The 19,862-nt window shown below is 42.1% G+C and overlaps 1 protein-coding gene across 13 annotated transcripts in view; it reads left to right on the forward strand.

Moving 5' to 3' along the window:
- Nucleotides 1–12,475: 12,475 nt before the first annotated feature.
- Nucleotides 12,476–19,862, forward strand: part of LOC109895887 (AP2-associated protein kinase 1) — a 46,525-nt gene continuing 39,138 nt past the window's right edge. For 7 of the 13 annotated variants that reach the window (XM_020489956.2, XM_020489957.2, XM_020489959.2 and 4 more), the window contains exon 1: nt 12,478–13,241. In XM_020489956.2, the coding sequence (XP_020345545.1) occupies nt 13,079–13,241 (163 nt within the window). In that variant the 5' untranslated portion in view covers nt 12,478–13,078. Of the gene's footprint in view, nt 13,242–19,862 lie in introns of all 13 variants that reach the window. The other 6 variants (XR_004210775.1, XR_004210776.1, XM_020489958.2 and 3 more) reach the window with 2 other exon arrangements.

The raw sequence follows: 19,862 nt of genomic DNA on the forward strand, positions 1-19,862 counted from the left end.
CTGAAATTGTGATACAGTGAATTATAAGTGAAATAATCTGTCTGTAAACAATTTTTGAAAAAAATGACTTGTGTCATGCACAAAGTAGATGTCCTAAACGACCTGCCAAAACTATAGTTTGTTAACAAGAAATTTGTGGAGTGGTTGACTCTAACCTAAGTGTATGTAAACTTCTGACTTCAACTGTATGTTTCTAAATCCATAAATGTTGGAGAAACAGTGGCGTACAGTATGTCTGTCATGTCTGCTCCGTCTCTTCACCTCCCGCCCCCCTGCATCATGTACTCCTGCCATCTATAACGCACATCTGCCTTCCCTCGTCACGTGCATCAGCGATATTGGACTCACCTGGACTCATTCATCACGTGTTTATTTCCTCCCCTATATTTGTCAGTTCCCTTGCTCTCTTCCCTGCTGCTGCATTAATAGTTTTTTTTCTGTGTTACTTGTTTGCTGACACTATTCCTGTTTCGTTCTATGTCTGTTCTATATTAAATGTTTTACTCCCTGTGCCTGCTTCGTCTCTCTCCAGCAGCAACTCATGTGACAATGTCCACATGACAACAGCAGAGGAGAGAAAAAAAGTGTTTTATTGACTCAACAGTGATTCGCCTACCAATAGTTGTTGGGTGGAATCATGAGGGAATGAGGGTTCCAAGCAGGTAGGAGTCAGTCTTGGGAAGCTACTCTAAAAATATATTTTACCAAGCTACCAATTACTTTACACTGGAAGAAATTAAGCTACACTAAAGCTAGGCTTAACAAATAAGACCTCCCGGGTGGTGCAGTGGTTAAGGGCGCTGTACTACAGCGCTAGCTGTGCCACCAGAGACTCTGGGTTCGCGCCCAGGCTCTGTCGTAATCGGCCGTGACCAGGAGGTCCATGGGGCGACCACAATTGGCCTAGCATCATCTGGGTTAGGGAGGGTTTGGCCGGTAGGGATATCCTTGTCTCATCGCACACCAGCGACTCCTGTGGCGGGCCGGGCGCAGTGCACGCTAACCAAGGTTGCCAGGTGCATGGTGTTTCCTCCAACACATTGGTGCAGCTGGCTTTCGGGTTGGATGCGCGCTGTGTTAAGAAGCAGTGCGGCTTGGTTGGGTTGTGTATTGGAGGACGCATGACTTTCAACCTTCGTCTCTCCCGAGCCTGTACGGGAGTTGTAGCGATGAGACAAGGTAGTAGCTACTAAAACAATTGGATACCACAAAATTGGGGAGAAAAAGGGGTTAAAATAAACATTTAAAAATCAAATAAAAATATAAATGGTTGACTAAAGTTACTTTGAAAGTACTTTGTGATAAATTCTAAATCTGAGCTGTCATAGACTATAAATTACAATAACAAATCAGATGTTAACAGAATGTGTAATTTAGTCTATTAAACACAAAAACTATTGTTCAGGTGGGAATGAGGCAGGTCTAATGCCGAAAAAGGACATTCTTGCGTATTTTATTTTAGCTCAAAAAGTAGTAAATAGTTCCAGTATTGAAAACACGAACAAGATTTGAATTTAGTTTAACTACCACCAGCTACTGCAAAATCTACATAAATTACCAGTTGAACTACATGTAGTTCACCACTCCCCAACACTAGAAGCAGTTCAGATGAAGTATCAGGAGTCCACCATGAAAAAGCAGAGCATGCCATGCACCACTGGGATTGCATCTAAACCAGAACTTCCTAAAAAAAGAAAGAATTATAGTTATTGAACAAATCGTGCAAATTCTCATAACCTGCTACGTTAATTATCCTAACCTGCTGCGTACATTGTCCTAAAGTGCTATGAAAAAGTAACTTTCGGATGAAGCTGTATCCAAGTGGTGTTTTTAGGGAATCCCTTCATGATATGTTAGCTAGAGAAAAATGGCATTCATCGTTTGTTTTCTAATGTAACAGTGACCCCATGTGGACGATTGTAATCATTATAGGACTGATAGGACATTTTGGGGGTGTTTATTATCTCTATCTCACATTCATTTCGTAGGTTTTAAATTATTTGAGCACATTGAATTAATCATAGGCAATAAGCTACAGCGATCTTTTTCAGTGCCTCCCACGTTTAGCTTGCGTAATAGAACTCCCTTAATGCATCCAAGGTTCACTGCTGTTGTTTAGGGTCGAGTTATACCTTGTCAGAACTACATTTCCCAGGTCTCATTTAGGTCAATTTGACTCACTCATATCAACCTGGACTCAGGGATAGACGTAACATAGTAAACGTAAATCTGGGAAGCGCAATTAGTATGATATGTCATGCTTTGTATGGTATGTATTCATTTGTGGATGTCCATCATCCATTTCGTATGATATGTTACGAATTACAATACAAATTAAATTAAATGTTATAGGTCACATACACATATTTAGCAGATGTTATTGTAGGTGCAGCGAAATGCTTGTGTTCCTAGCTCCAACTGTTTTATTCATTTATTTTATTTTTATTTCACCTTTATTTAACCAGGTAGGCAAGATGAGAACAAGTTCTCATTTACAATTGCGACCTGGCCAAGATAAAGCAAAGCAGTTCGACACATACAACAACACAGAGTTACACATGGAGTAAAACAAGCATACAGTCAATAATACAGTAGAAACAAGTCTATATACAATGTGAGCAAATGAGGTGAGATAAGGGAGGTAAAGGCAAAAAAAGGCCATGGTGGCAAAGTAAATACAATATAGCAAGTAAAACACTGGAATGGTAGATTTGCAGTGGAAGAATGTGCAAAGTAGAAATAAAAATAATGGGGTGCAAAGGAGCAAAATAAATAAATTAAATAAATACAGTAGGGAAAGAGGTAGTTGTTTGGGCAAAATTATCGATGGGCTATGTACAGGTGCAGTAATCTGTGAGCTGCTCTGACAGCTGGTGCTTAAAGCTAGTGAGGGAGATAAGTGTTTCCAGTTTCAGAGATTTTTGTAGTTCGTTCCAGTCATTGGCAGCAGAGAACTGGAAGGAGAGGCGGCCAAAGAAAGAATTGGTTTTGGGGGTGACCAGAGAGATATACCTGCTGGAGCGCGTGCTACCGCCGATCCGCCGAAGTCGAGGATTGGTAGGATGGTCAGTTTGACAAGGGTATGTTTGGCAGCATGAGTGAAGGATGCTTTGTTCCGAAATAGGAAGCCAATTCTAGATTTAACTTTGGATTGGAGATGTTTGATGTGGTTCTGTAAGGAGAGTTTACAGTCTAACCAGACACCTAGGTATTTGTAGTTGTCCACGTATTCTAAGTCCGAGCCGTCCAGAGTAGTGATTTTGGACAGGCGGGCAGGTGCAGGCAGCTATCGGTTGAAGAGCATGCATTTAGTTTTACTTGTATTTAAGAGCAATTGGAGGCCACGGAAGGAGAGTTGTATGGCATTGAAGCTTGCCTGGAAGGTTGTTAACACAGTGTCCAAAGAAGGGCCAGAAGTATACAGAATGGTGTTGTCTGCATAGAGGTGAATCAGAGACTCTCCAGCAGCAAGAGCGACATCATTGATGTATACAGAGAAGAGAGTCGGTCCAAGAATTGAACCCTGTGGCACCCCCATAGAGACTGCCAGAGGTCCGGACAACAGACCCTCCGATTTGATACACTGAACTCTATCAGAGAAGTAGTTGGTGAACCAGGCGAGGCAGTCATTTGAGAAACCAAGGCTGTCGAGTCTGCCGATGAGGATGTGTTGATTGACAGAGTCGGAAGCCTTGGCCAGATCAATGAATATGGCTGCACAGTAATGTTTCTTATCGATGGCGGTTAAGATATCGTTTAGGACCTTGAGCGTGGATGAGTTGCACCCATGACCAGCTCTGAAACCAGATTGCATAGCAGAGAGGGTATGGTGAGATTCGAAATGGTCGGTAATCTGTATGTTGACTTGGCTTTCAAAGACCTTAGAAAGGCAGGGTAGGTTAGATATAGGTCTGTAGCAGTTTGGGTCAAGAGTCCCCCCCCCCCCCCCTTTGAAGAGGAGGATGACCGCAGCTGCTTTCCAATCTTTGGGAATCTCAGACGACACGAACAAGAGATTGAATAGGCTAGTAATAGGGGTGGCAACCATTTCGGCAGATAATTTTAGAAAGAAAGGGTCCATATTGTCTAGATTGTCCAACTGTGCAGTAATATCTAACAATTCACAACAATACACACATCTAAAAGTAAAATAATGGAATTAAGAAATATATAAATATTAGGATGAGCAATGTCGGAGTGGCACGGACTAAAATACAGTAGAATAGAATACAGTAAATACATATGAAATGAGTAAAGCAGTATGTAAACATTATTAAAGTGACTCGTGTTCCATTATTAAAGTGACCGGTGATTCTATGTATATAGGGCAGCAGCCTGCTCTAAGGTGCAGGATTGAGTAACCGGGTGGTAGCTGGCTAATTGGTATGATATGCTAAGAATTCCATTTCCTTGCAGCTAAACGTTACTGGTATCGCCACCCAATACCCTGGTATTGCCTTAGGTAACCTTTGGTCTTATGTAACCATACCAAACATAACATATCATACCAATGTTAGTGTCCCGGATGTCCTTTAATATGTTACGTCTAGTGTATGAGACCAGTCTGCCCAGATTACTGTAGCTACGCTATTTATTATTATTTTCCAAATGTAGCACACATAGTACATGGTACTACTGCAGTGGAGAACCACGCTAGAGAGGTTTTCTCAGATTGCTGCCAATATTCGTTCCGGTTGCCTTTTTCCATGGATGTTGCACGACTCACGATCTACCTGTTATGGGGAAGCAGCAGCAATAGCGTCCCTGCAGTAACAAGACTCCCGGTTTTCCGATGTTGCCTTCAAAATAAAAGTCTGAAGTAAAACGCCATGTGTATGATGCAAAATCAATATTTATACTATACTTTGTGTAGTCATGGTGCATAATGTTAAAATTATGTTACAAAATTATAACTACATGAGGGAAAATCCAAACTCAAGGGAATTACTACTTACTATAAGATAAATAATATTATAAGGTGGAGCACATTGAGAAATGGCTATGTTTTTCATATGTCACTGTATGTTATGTATATGACTGGTGCTATCCTTAAAAGTGTTTCTTGAATCTTACAGATCCTATCACGGTTTTAATTAATTTTCAGTTTGCTTGAGATGTATTCCTGGATGATTATATGGCCTAGTGGCTTATCCTAGTAGCATCCTCTAGTGGGTTAAAACATAATATGTCTTATCCTAGTAGCACCCTCGTGGCTTAAAACATATGTCTTATCCTAGTAGCACCCTCTAGTGGCTTAAAACATAATGTGTACACTGCATCGCAGTGCAAGCTGTGCCACCAGAGACTCTGGGTTCGCGCCCAGGCTCTGTCGCACCCATTCATTTATTTTATTTTTATTTCACCTTTATTTAACCAGGTAGGCAAGATGAGAACAAGTTCTCATTTACAATTGCGACCTGGCCAAGATAAAGCAAAGCAGTTCGACACATACAACAACACAGAGTTACACATGGAGTAAAACAAGCATACAGTCAATAATACAGTAGAAACAAGTCTATATACAATGTGAGCAAATGAGGTGAGATAAGGGAGGTAAAGGCAAAAAAAGGCCATGGTGGCAAAGTAAATACAATATAGCAAGTAAAACACTGGAATGGTAGATTTGCAGTGGAAGAATGTGCAAAGTAGAAATAAAAATAATGGGGTGCAAAGGAGCAAAATAAATAAATTAAATAAATACAGTAGGGAAAGAGGTAGTTGTTTGGGCAAAATTATCGATGGGCTATGTACAGGTGCAGTAATCTGTGAGCTGCTCTGACAGCTGGTGCTTAAAGCTAGTGAGGGAGATAAGTGTTTCCAGTTTCAGAGATGTTTGTAGTTCGTTCCAGTCATTGGCAGCAGAGAACTGGAAGGAGAGGCGGCCAAAGAAAGAATTGGTTTTGGGGGTGACCAGAGAGATATACCTGCTGGAGCGCGTGCTACCGCCGATCCGCCGAAGTCGAGGATTGGTAGGATGGTCAGTTTGACAAGGGTATGTTTGGCAGCATGAGTGAAGGATGCTTTGTTCCGAAATAGGAAGCCAATTCTAGATTTAACTTTGGATTGGAGATGTTTGATGTGGTTCTGTAAGGAGAGTTTACAGTCTAACCAGACACCTAGGTATTTGTAGTTGTCCACGTATTCTAAGTCCGAGCCGTCCAGAGTAGTGATTTTGGACAGGCGGGCAGGTGCAGGCAGCTATCGGTTGAAGAGCATGCATTTAGTTTTACTTGTATTTAAGAGCAATTGGAGGCCACGGAAGGAGAGTTGTATGGCATTGAAGCTTGCCTGGAAGGTTGTTAACACAGTGTCCAAAGAAGGGCCAGAAGTATACAGAATGGTGTTGTCTGCATAGAGGTGAATCAGAGACTCTCCAGCAGCAAGAGCGACATCATTGATGTATACAGAGAAGAGAGTCGGTCCAAGAATTGAACCCTGTGGCACCCCCATAGAGACTGCCAGAGGTCCGGACAACAGACCCTCCGATTTGATACACTGAACTCTATCAGAGAAGTAGTTGGTGAACCAGGCGAGGCAGTCATTTGAGAAACCAAGGCTGTCGAGTCTGCCGATGAGGATGTGTTGATTGACAGAGTCGGAAGCCTTGGCCAGATCAATGAATATGGCTGCACAGTAATGTTTCTTATCGATGGCGGTTAAGATATCGTTTAGGACCTTGAGCGTGGATGAGTTGCACCCATGACCAGCTCTGAAACCAGATTGCATAGCAGAGAGGGTATGGTGAGATTCGAAATGGTCGGTAATCTGTATGTTGACTTGGCTTTCAAAGACCTTAGAAAGGCAGGGTAGGTTAGATATAGGTCTGTAGCAGTTTGGGTCAAGAGTCCCCCCCCCCCCCCTTTGAAGAGGAGGATGACCGCAGCTGCTTTCCAATCTTTGGGAATCTCAGACGACACGAACAAGAGATTGAATAGGCTAGTAATAGGGGTGGCAACCATTTCGGCAGATAATTTTAGAAAGAAAGGGTCCATATTGTCTAGATTGTCCAACTGTGCAGTAATATCTAACAATTCACAACAATACACACATCTAAAAGTAAAATAATGGAATTAAGAAATATATAAATATTAGGATGAGCAATGTCGGAGTGGCACGGACTAAAATACAGTAGAATAGAATACAGTAAATACATATGAAATGAGTAAAGCAGTATGTAAACATTATTAAAGTGACTCGTGTTCCATTATTAAAGTGACCGGTGATTCTATGTATATAGGGCAGCAGCCTGCTCTAAGGTGCAGGATTGAGTAACCGGGTGGTAGCTGGCTAATTGGTATGATATGCTAAGAATTCCATTTCCTTGCAGCTAAACATTACTGGTATCGCCACCCAATACCCTGGTATTGCCTTAGGTAACCTTTGGTCTTATGTAACCATACCAAACATAACATATCATACCAATGTTAGTGTCCCGGATGTCCTTTAATATGTTACGTCTAGTGTATGAGACCAGTCTGCCCAGATTACTGTAGCTACGCTATTTATTATTATTTTCCAAATGTAGCACACATAGTACATGGTACTACTGCAGTGGAGAACCACGCTAGAGAGGTTTTCTCAGATTGCTGCCAATATTCGTTCCGGTTGCCTTTTTCCATGGATGTTGCACGACTCACGATCTACCTGTTATGGGGAAGCAGCAGCAATAGCGTCCCTGCAGTAACAAGACTCCCGGTTTTCCGATGTTGCCTTCAAAATAAAAGTCTGAAGTAAAACGCCATGTGTATGATGCAAAATCAATATTTATACTATACTTTGTGTAGTCATGGTGCATAATGTTAAAATTATGTTACAAAATTATAACTACATGAGGGAAAATCCAAACTCAAGGGAATTACTACTTACTATAAGATAAATAATATTATAAGGTGGAGCACATTGAGAAATGGCTATGTTTTTCATATGTCACTGTATGTTATGTATATGACTGGTGCTATCCTTAAAAGTGTTTCTTGAATCTTACAGATCCTATCACGGTTTTAATTAATTTTCAGTTTGCTTGAGATGTATTCCTGGATGATTATATGGCCTAGTGGCTTATCCTAGTAGCATCCTCTAGTGGGTTAAAACATAATATGTCTTATCCTAGTAGCACCCTCGTGGCTTAAAACATATGTCTTATCCTAGTAGCACCCTCTAGTGGCTTAAAACATAATGTGTACACTGCATCGCAGTGCAAGCTGTGCCACCAGAGACTCTGGGTTCGCGCCCAGGCTCTGTCGCACCCGCCCGCGACTGGGAGGTCCGTGGGGCGACGCACAATTGGCCTAGCGTCGTCCGTGTTAGGGAGGGTTTGGCCGGTAGGGATATCCTTGTCTTATCGTGCACTAGTGACTCCTGTGGCGGGCCGGGCGCAGTGCACGCTAACCAGGTCGTCAGGCGCACGGTGTTTCCTCCGACACATTGGTGCGGCTGGCTTCCGCCTTGGATTCGCTCTGTGTTAAGAAGCAGTGCGGCTTGGTTGGTTTGTGTTTCGGAGGACGCATGGCTTTCGACCTTCGTCTCTCCCTAGCCCGTACGGGAGTTGTAGCAATGAGACAAGATAGTAACTACTAACAATTGGATACCACGAAATTGGGGAGAAATTTTTATGAAATAAAAAAATAAAACAACGTGTATTTTCCTAGTAGCACCCTTTAGTAACTTAAAACATAGTGTGTGTTATCCTAGTAGCACATACTAGTGGCTTAAAACATCATGCGTCTTATCCTAGTAGCATATTCTAGCGGCTTAAAACATAATGTCTTATCCTAGAATTACCCTCCAGTGGCTTAAAACATAACAAGGGGTCTGAATACTTTCCGAATGCACTGTATATACAGGGTCCGTGCCAGTACCAAATGTACAATGTGCAGGGATCCTTGAGTGGTTAATGTAGATATGTACATGTGGGCAGGGATAAGGAGAAACTGTCTGGTAGCAGGATAAATATTATTATTATTATTATTATTAATCAATATAGCTAGCAGCAGCATAAGTGGTGAGTCTGTGTGTGTATGTGTGTTGGTGTCAGTGCGTGTGTGAGTTTGTATGTGTGTGCGTGCATGCGTGTGTGAGTGTATGGGTAGAGACCCATGATTGGCATATAGTCAGTGCAGATAGACCATGGGTCGCAGTGCCTGGAGTCGCAGTGCCTGGAGTCTTTGGCTGTTCAAAAGTCTTAGTGCTTGGGGATAGAAGCCTGTTGGTCCGGGACGCAAAGCCCCGGTACTGCCTGCCGGACGGTAGCAGAGAGAGCAGTCCATGGCTGGAGTGACTAGAGTCTTTGGACAGTTTTCCGGCCTTCCTCAGACACCGCCTGGTATTGTATGTATGTCCTGGATGTCCTTATGTGCAAGGTTAGGGTTCAGGATATCAGCTCCTGAAATACACCAAACAATCTGAGAACCATTGTACATGTGCACGTTACACCACTTAATCACATCATTGCAGATTTTTCTTCTTTCGACAATGTACTTGGAAGCATTCTTTCATGGCGATCACCATTATAGGAATCTTTCAAGGTATTCACCATTATACTCAATCAATCTGATATACACGTGATTGCAATAATCTTTTTTCTGATGATTTATACCAAATACAACATCTCATGTTGTTGTGAATGAATGAATTGATGTTATCTCCAAATAGGACAGCTTTAGTAAACAAACACACATAGGGACCACAACGATGAGAAAATTAATATTTCAGAACTATGTCCGCAACCTTTCCATGTAATGCCAAATACTGTAGTGCCAGATAGTTATGTAGTGAGTGAAGAATGCCCTCCAGTTCCTTCTCATACTGCTTTAAGGAGTCCATTATTTTAACACTCAATGTTATCCTATTGCGAGCACATTCAGTGGCTTGCAAAAGTATTCGTTTTACCTATTTTGTTGCATTATAACCTGTAATTTAAATGGATTTTTATTTGGATTTCATGTAATGGACATACACAAAATAGTCCAAATTGGTGAAGTCAAATTAAAAAAATTACTTGTTTCATAAAATTCTAAAAAATTAAAAACTGAAAAGTGGTGCGTGCATATATATTCACCCCCTTTGCTATGAAGCCCCTAATTAAGATCTGGTGCAACCAATTACCTTCAGAAGTCACATAATTAGTTAAATAATGTCCACCTGTGTGCAATCTAAGTGTCACATGATCTCAGTATACACCTGTTCTGAAAGGCCCCAGAGTCTGCAACACCACTAAGCGGCACCACCAAGCAAGCGGCATGATGAAGACCAAGGAGTTCTCCAAACGGGTCAGGGACAAAGTTGTGGAGAAGTACAGATCAGGGTCGGGTTCTAAAAAAATATTGAAACTTTGAACATCCATTTTTAGCACCATTAAATCCATTATTAAAAAATGGAAAGAATATGGCACCACAACAAACTTGCCAAGAGAGGGTTGCCCACCAAAACTCACGGACCAGGCAAGGAGGGCATTAATCAGAGAGGCAACAAAGAGACCAAAGATAACCCTGAAGGAGCTGCAAAGCTGCACAGCGGATATTGGAGTATCTGTCCATATGACCACTTTAAGCCGTACACTCCACAGAGCTGGGCTTTACGGAAGAGAGGACAGAAAAAAAGCCATTGCTTAAAGAAAAAAATAAGCAAACACGTTTGGTGTTTGCCAAAAGGCATGTTAGAGACTCCCCAAACATTTGGAAGAAGGTCCTCTGATCAGATGAGATTAAAATGGAACTTTTTGGCCATCAATGAAAACACTATGTCTGGCACAAACCCAACACCTCTCATCACCCCGAGAACACCATCCAAGCATCATGCTGTGGGGATGTTTTTCATCGACAGGGACTGGGAAACTGGTCAGAATTGAAGGAATGATGGATGGAGCTAAATACAGGGAAATTCTTGAGGGAAACCTGTTTTAGTCTTCCAGAGATTTGAGACTGGGCGGAGGTTCACCTTCCAGAAGGACAATGACCCTAAGCATACTGCTAAAGCAACACTAGAGTGGTTTAAGGGGAAACATTTATTTGTCTTTGAATGGCCAAGTCAAAGCCCAGACCTCAATCCGATTGAGAATCTGTGGTATGACTTAAAGATTGCTGTACACCAGCGGAACTCATCCAACTTGGTCCTGCTGTTCATACCTACACGTACGCTGCGGTCACAAGACGCAGGCCTCCTAACTGTCCCTAGAATTTCTAAGCAAACAGCTGGAGGCTGTTTGCCCATGTGAGAGACGCAGACTCGGTCTCATCCTTTACATTTTTACTGAAGACTCATCTCTTCAGTAGGTCATGTGATTGAGTGTAGTCTGGCCCAGGAGTGTGAAGGTTAACAAAAGAAGTGGGGCACATCAACACAAAGTGATCGTCCAAATGAGACTTTACAAGATCAATGTACACATCAATTATCTTATCACTGAACCAATTTCCATTGCTTATTGCATCAAAATCCTCAGCTTGTTAAGACATTTTCCTCTGAGTTGGCTTAGGAATGAATGTCTTTATGTTGAGAGGAATCACATTCCTTGCATTTGACAGTGCATAAGTGAATGACTTCTTTCAGACCAAAGAGGCAAAACTTTTGATTGATTGCTATTGTGTTGGTGACCAAGGTAGGTTTAAGAAAATCTTTGGAAGGGTATGCATAATTGGGGTGATATAAACCTATGGCAACATGATTTTAGGATACTGCCTAAAAAAGTGTATTTGTGTGGCCAAGCGATTGACCTAATGCATTTTATGGCACTTGGCTGACAATTGCCTGATTTTAAATGTGTAAAGGAGCGCAGAAGGCTCATCACCACTATGATTATCTAGGTTGTTTGCAGCAGGTTTTCCCAAAGGTCCAGCAAAAAAATATGTGAAACACAACCAAAACAAATAGCAAGTGCATCCAACAAGTTTGTAGAGTTGCAAGCTTGACGTAGTCATTGCGTTCTAGGAATATGGGACCACATAATAAACGTTTGACTACTTTAATACACATATAAGTTCATTTGTCCCAATACTTTTGGTCCCTTGGAATGCTGTAATTTCTAAACTGTTCACACAATATGAGGAAAATAACCTCAAATTAAAGCTGCAGTCTGTACTTTAACTTGAATTATGGTCATTGTATCACTTCAAATCCAAAGTGCTGGAGTACAGAGCCAAAACAACAAAAATGTGTCACTTTCCCAATACTTTTGGAGCTCACTGTACATTCTACAGACCCTACTGGCTATTCTCTACAATACTTTTATTTGGCACCTATCTATTTCATATACAGGGATTTGCATTAGGGGCATTTATTTGACCTTGGGACAAGTTTAAAACCCAAATGTAGTGAAAATATCATTATGTCACTTAAATACGAACAAATATGAATCATTGTTCATGTTTAGACAATTATTGTTCATATAACATGAATAAATACAGGCTAATGTCACTTTTCTACGATTACGTGGGGGACTTTTATTTTGAAAACTAACCGAAATTCCGTGACCCGGAAGTACTTTTTTAGTGTCGCTGACGAGGCGCTGATTGCACCAAGTTGTTGTACTACGGGAGCAAATCGGGCAATGAATTACTAGCTAGTAGCTAGAACACCAAAGTAGCTAGATAGGCAGCTAATTATCGAATATAAACCAGGGAGGAGATTCAGGAGTCAACACCAAGAAAGAGCTCTCGATAAACAAGTGAAATAAATGCCTTTACGCTGAAAAATGGGTGGAGATGTGTGTAAATAGAAGCTAGTAACTTAGCAGGCTGTCAACGCAATTTTCAAAGCCAGATAGGTTTTTTTGTTTGTTGTTGATATCATTAGCTAATTGGTTGGCAAACATTAACTAGAAATTTATAAATCGATTAACCGTGTCATCTCGTGTGTTGATAGCTAGTTAACTATTTAACTAGCTTGCTATTATGACAGTCGAAACATTGGTAACTAGTTGCGCTTGGAAATCGAACGAGCAGGCTCTTCAAGAGGATAGCTTTAGTTAGCCTAAGGTGGCTACGGTCATTCAATTATCCAAAGCTGATCGTAAACAACATCTACGCGTTATTGTAAATAGGTATTGATTGCAAACCACTCGACACTTGGCAAACATCACCGGGAAATGAAGAAGTTCTTCGATTCACGCCGGGAACTTGTGAGTTCCGGGCCTGGTTCTGGAGCGGGTGGAGGAGGCACTGGGTCCGGCAGCAGCGGTGGCAGTTTCATTGGACGGGTATTCACCATTGGACGGTATCAAGTGACCGTTGATGAAACTGTTGCTGAAGGTGAGGTAACGTTAGAGTAATTGATCTGCTTTTTCATTAATTACATCCCAGGCAAGCTAATTTATCACTAAATTGCCCTAACTATCGCTAGTGACAATAATGCTCTTGCTTTGGGTTGGAAACAAGCTTACCTTGACATGACCTCCATCCTAAGGTCAGGCATACTGTTAAATTCTGATAACTGAATTCTTGATAACCCCAAGAATGTATCTACGTCAATTTATTTCACAATTTGCAAACAAAGGCTAGCAAGATACCATAGGATTGAGGCCATTTCAGGGTAAGCTTGATTCCAACCCAATGCATTGGGGCATGGTCTACAACTGTATCAGCTGTGAGCTCCTCAGACAGCTGTACTGTCACTGCTGGTGTCAGGATTCATTTGGAATGTATCTACCAGACTGATAAGAATGATGGAAATCTAAAAACTGGTCAGCCTGCATCCTGAAAGAGATGGGATCTAGGGTGTGGGTGGGGGTGTGAGGAACATGGAATTGGAATCTCACCTCATCGTGAATTACGAACATTATAGGCTAACTTTTCTAACCCCCATTGCTCAAGGCTAGGAGGAACAAAGTTTTCATTTTAAGGCTGATCAGACATATTACATTCAAAGTCTCAGCTCTCGATGACAAATGGAGAGGGAATCAAACATATGAGTTTCTGATGAGGGTATAAATGTAATTTGCTACATGGGGGAAGTCAACAGGGAGTGGTGAGGCCTATCACTTAATGTTAACACCTGCTCCACACCATACATTATCTTTCAGATTAGATTGGGAGTGTTCTGGTGGTTAGCCTCTTGTTTCTGGTCACTGACTGATATGGGTGTGTGCATTTGTCAGTGTTGGTTGGGACATTGAGGGGATTTGATTAGTGCCCCGGGTGAACCAGGTCAGCGTTGATTGCATTCGTTTTGGAATCGGGCTGCCTCCCGGGAGTGAGCCAGGTGCCCCGTTTTGGCTGACAGCGAAGTCCTCTCGAAACAAAAATGGCACAGGTTAAGCGTGTGGAGTAATGACTGGGATTCTGTTGTTTTCACATGCAAATGTGATTGCTTTTGATAAAAATGCCTTGTTTGCCTTCCCAATCAAACATATACAGTGTACTCCCCTATATTTGAAGGTGTCATAAGTATTTGGACAAATTCATTTATGGTGTATCACATTTATTTCAAAGTTAAGTATTTGGTCCCATATTCCTAGCACGCGATGACTACATCAAGCTTGTGACTCTACAAACTTGCTGGATGCATTTGCAGTTTTTTCAGGTTATTCTGGATTATGTTGTCCCTAATAGAAATGAATGATAAATAATGTATTGTCATTTTGGAGTCACATTAATTTATTTCTATTGGGCACAACATAATCACACAGTAAAGAACGTTGCGCTGCTTGCTTAGCGAGTACCACTTCCTCCTGAATCGGCCATAGCTGGCTGGAACTCGGGACCTCTGCCATGCTAGCACATGTGACCGCCCTCCTGAAGCGTCTTACCAGTCCACACCACGCGAAAAGCTAGCCATTCGTGTGCGCAAATGGGGACACTTCAGGCTGAGGAGTATGTTTCAGGCTGAGGACTACCTTCAACCCCTAAAACATAGTTAACAGCGACCCCAGCATTGAGCTGAGCACAACTCTAGATCTGAGTCACTAGGCACCACTGTAAAGGACATCACGCTGCTTGCTTAGAGAGTACTACTTCCTCTTTGCTTCAAATCCCCAAGACGCGTCTCCGAACGATGGGTGACCAAGCCTTCTGCTCCCTTGCCCCCTCGCCTATGGAGAGCCGTTCATCACTCATAACTTTTAAATCGGTCCTTAAAACCCACTTCTACATGCTCTATTTCATAGTCCTAGTCTAAAATGTATTTAGCACCTAGCCCACTATTGCTATTATACCTGACGGGGCAGCAGGTAGCCTAGTGGTTAGAGTGTTGGGCCAGTAACCGGAAGGTTGCTGGATCGTATCCCTGAGCTGACAAGATGAAAATCTGTTCTGCCCCTGAGCAAGGCAGGTACCCAACCCACTGTTCCCCGGGCACCGTCGACATGGATGTCGACTAAAGCAGCCCCCCCCACCTCTGATTCAGAGGGGTTAAATGCGGAAGACACATTTCAGTTGAATACTTTCAGTTGGACAGCTGACTAGGTATCCCCCTTTCCCCTAAATGTCTGTTGTTTTTATTGTATCTAATTAGTTTTTCCTCCGTAGAGCTTTGTAAGGAAAACCACCATACAAATTACATGTATTAATTATTATTATTTATATTGGGCACAACATAATCCAAAACACAACCAAACAAATCTGTAAATGCATCCAACAAGTTTGTAGTCACAAGATTGATGTAGTCATTGCGTGCAAGGAATATGGGACCAATACACCAAATACTAACCTTTTGACGAACATTAAGGGAATAAGTCCAAAGACTTATTACACCTTCAAATTGGGGGACTAGATGCATAAAGTGCATTAATTTCTAAACGGTCAAACAGACGTGGGAAAATACCCAAAAATAAAAGGTAACATTCTGTACTGTCACCTCCATATAAAAAATGTATCTTAAATATAAAATGCTGGAGTATAGAGACAAATTCAAAGTTTTAGCTTCACTGTCCAAATAAATATGTAGGGGAGTGTATTTTATGAAAAAATGTGTCTGTTTCTGAACGATGCATCATGCTGCTTTATTGACACATAACCCAGAGACGCAGATTACTGTTCAATTTGCGAAGGCCACTTCTCCCTCACCGCCTTTGCTCATTCAAGTCATGGGCCATATCCCAGTGCAACGCGGTTCACCTTACCTTTTTGAGCTTTGTATGTTCTCTTTAATCACAGGATGTTGATGAGCATCTTGCATTGTCTTTGTCATTCCTACAGTTCAACACAAAACACACAGATCCTGCCTCCTCAAAAGCCAGCTACTAGTGACTGTATAAGTATCTCTGACATCCCTGGACTCATTGTTTTTACTGGGTCTTTTTTCATATATTTGGTACCTTTGTGAAATTGATGAGTGTACTTACTGTAATATTCCAAATATAGGACTAGCCTAGATCAGAATATTAATGGGCTCTGTTTCACTGTCAAGATGCATGCTAGCATTAGCTCTTTTGTAAAACTCTCAGTCTTGCCTAATTTGATGGATTGTCCCAATTGTTTGTCAAGATTACAGCCTCGAGCCATCTTGGGTATGACGCTACAAGCTTGGCACACCTGTATTTGTGGAGTTTCTCCCATTCTTCTCTGCAAATCCTCTCAAGCTCTGTCAGGTTGGACTGGGAGCGTTGCTGCACAGCTATTTTCAGGTCTCTCCAGAGATGTTCGATCGGGCTCAAGTCCGGACTCTAGCTGGGCCCCTCAAGGACATTCAGAGACTTGTCCAGAATCCACGCCTGCATTGTCTTGGCTGTGTGCTTAGAGTCCTTGTCTTGTTGGAAGGTGAACCTTCGCCCCAGTCTGAGGTCCTGAGTGCTCAGGAGCAGGTTTTCATCAAGGATCTCTCTGTACTTTGCTCCATTCGTCTTTCCCTCGATCCTGACTAGTCTCCCAGTCCCTGCTGCTGAAAAACATCCCCGCAGCATGATGATGATGATGCTGCCACCACCATGCTTCCCCATCGGGATGGTATTGGCCAGGTGATGAGTTGTGCCTGGTTTCCTCCAGATGTGGCGCTTTGCATTCAGGCCAAATAGTGCTTTCATCAGACCAGAGAATCTTGTTTATCATGGTCTGAGTCCTTATAGGTGCCATTTGGCAAACTCCAAGCTCAAATCAAAGTTTATTTGTCACGAGAAGCCTCAGTCCTACCACTGTTGTGTCGTCTGCAAATGTAATGATGGTGTTGGAGTCGTGCCTGGCCATGCAGTCGTGGGTGAACAGGGAGTACAGGAGGGGACTGAGCACGCACCCCTGTGGGGCTCCAGTGTTGAGGATCAGCGTGGCAGATGTTGCTACCTACCCTCATCCCCTGGGAGAGGCCCGCCAGGAAGTCCAGGATCCAGTTGCAGAGGGAGGTGTTTAGTCCCAGGATCCTTAGCTTAGTGATGAAGCAGGCTGTCATGTGCCTTTTACTGAGGAGTGGCTTCCGCCTGGCCACCATTAAGGACTGATTTTTGGAGTGCTGCCGAGATGGTTGTCCTTCTGGAAGATTCTCCCATTTCCACAGAGGAACTCTAGAGCTCTGTCAGTGACCATCGGGTTCTTGATCACCTCCCTGACCAAGGTCCTTCTCCCCTGATTGCTCAGTTTGGCCGGGCGGCCAGCACTAGGAAGAGTCTTGGTGGTTCCAAACTTCTTCCATTTAGGAATAGAGTCCACTGTGTTCTTGGGGACCTTCAATAGAAAGACATTTTTTGGTGCCCTTCCCCAGATGTGTGCCTCAACACAATCCTGTCTTGGAGCTCTACGGACAGTTCCTTCGACCCCATGGCTTGGTTTTTGCTTTGACATGCACCGTTAACTGTGGGACCTTTTATATAGACAGGTGTGTGCCTTTCCAAATCATGTCCAATCAATTGAATTTACCACAGGTGGACTCCAATCACGTTGTAATATTTCAAGGAATATTTCAAGGATGATCAATGGAAATGGAATTTTGAGTCTCATAGCAAAGGCTCTCAATACTTATGTAAATAAGGTATTTCTGTTTGTTATTTTTAATATATTTGCTAACATTTCAAAAAACCTATTTTCGCTTTGACCTTATGGGGTATTGTGTGTAAATTGATGAGGGGGAAAAAACCAATTTAATACATTTTACAATAAGGCTGTAATGTGAAAAAGTGAAAGGGTCTGAGTACTTTCTGAATGCACTGTATACATGACATTACATTCACCACTAGCCTGTATCTTATTGAATGATGCTATTGGCTCAGTGTGCTGCTGTCTACGCTGCAGGGTTGAGTAATTAACTGAAATGTTGGTATTTTCTAGTTGTTTTTTTAAACAACTAATTGAACGAGGTCGGTTCAGTTATTTGAATTCCAATTTTTCTTTCTTTCTGTGAGCTCAAATCAAACACACACAATAGCACAATTGGTTAGGAGACTGTAAAACAGCAGCCATTCTCTCCGGCGCCATTCTTAACAAAGCTCAATGCACACACTACAATGCTTTTACTCCTGCTATGTAAAAGAGACAAAGGGATACGGCATCGAGAGGGATAGAGAGCAGTTGCTTCATGGGGGGTATCTCTACCTGAAAATAATGATCTACATGATTGAAAGTTGATATTCAGCAGTCATAAAAGTATGCTTTCTTTACTTTGAAGAACTAATAGTGATTCTGTCCGACAGCATTGGCAGCTCTATAGAGATGAGTTGACTTGGAATTAAATAATAAAGTAATCAAATGAAACTAATGTACATAACTGAAATATTGTATTAAAGTAATGTGAATAAATGATGGTTAACAGGTGATAAGCAGTAATGGGCCGTCACTAGGCCTACCATCATGAGACTGTTATGAATTGTTTTATCCTGTTACAGCATAATAATCTAACCGAACCGACCTCAAAAAGCACTAAGAGCTCAGCACTACTACATTGTTTACTCTTCTAGACTTACATCATTCGGCTACTTTGCTCTCCACACCATAGCCCCAGAGCTATGCTCTAGACCAGAGTTATCCAACTCTTAGACCTGGAGCCTGCTGGTTTTCTGTTCTACCTGATAATTAATTGCACTCGCCATGTCTCAGGTCTAAATCGGTCCCTGATTTTAGAGGGGAACAATTTCAATGCACTGGAACTGGCTTTGAGGTCCAGAGTTGAGTTTTAGGGCTCTAGACAGTATTGTCCCATCAATGGGCTATCTACACCCTCACTGTGTTGTCTAGTCTGCTGAGCCAGATGTTTGTCCCGCACGCTGGTGCTCTGCTTTAGGGACAATGCTATGCTGATCCATAAACCATGGTCAAAGTGAATGTGCCATTTTGTCAGCTGAGATGGCCTGCTGCTGAATAATGGATGGACAGAGTATGATTTATTCATCACTGGTATAGATGGGCACCATCTGTCGGTCCGCACCACGCCTGGTTAAATGCCTGGATCATAGAATTAGGAATTAGAGTACTTAAAGTATGATAAATAAAAACATACTATTAAATAATCTCTCTGGCCTGGATATCCTCACATTCAGTCCTCCGCAGGTTTAGGACCACTCCTCTATGAAAGTGAGTGTGCTGTTCAGAGGGGACAGTGACACATGGGGGTTGTTGGATGGTACAGTCAATTCACAGTGAAACAGCTCAGTATAAAATTAAATTGATAACTTTCTGTATATTCTCAAACCATGCATGAACAGGCTGCTTTCTGTATGCTGATGTGGTTTACCGGTCTGGGTCCAGTGGTGGAACCAGCTGAGCTGACTTCCTCAAACCGCTCCTGCTCTCCATTAGAGATTGTGCATTTTGAGAAATTACAGTTGGAATGTTTTTCGAGGGATCATATTTTCTGGCTGTAGATTTGCTCTCCAGTCAGGTTGTTTGTTCAGATGGTTTTGAGGTATTGCTTGGTCACATTTGCAAGAATTTTAAAAGCAGCTTTACGCCTGTTCACTCAGCAAACCAGAAAGCATTTAGCTGCAACTAGGCATGTTAACTGTTAATTAGACTGGT

This window comes from Oncorhynchus kisutch, linkage group LG8 (genome assembly GCF_002021735.2).
Source record: "Oncorhynchus kisutch isolate 150728-3 linkage group LG8, Okis_V2, whole genome shotgun sequence".
Classification (NCBI taxonomy): Eukaryota; Metazoa; Chordata; class Actinopteri; order Salmoniformes; family Salmonidae; genus Oncorhynchus; species Oncorhynchus kisutch.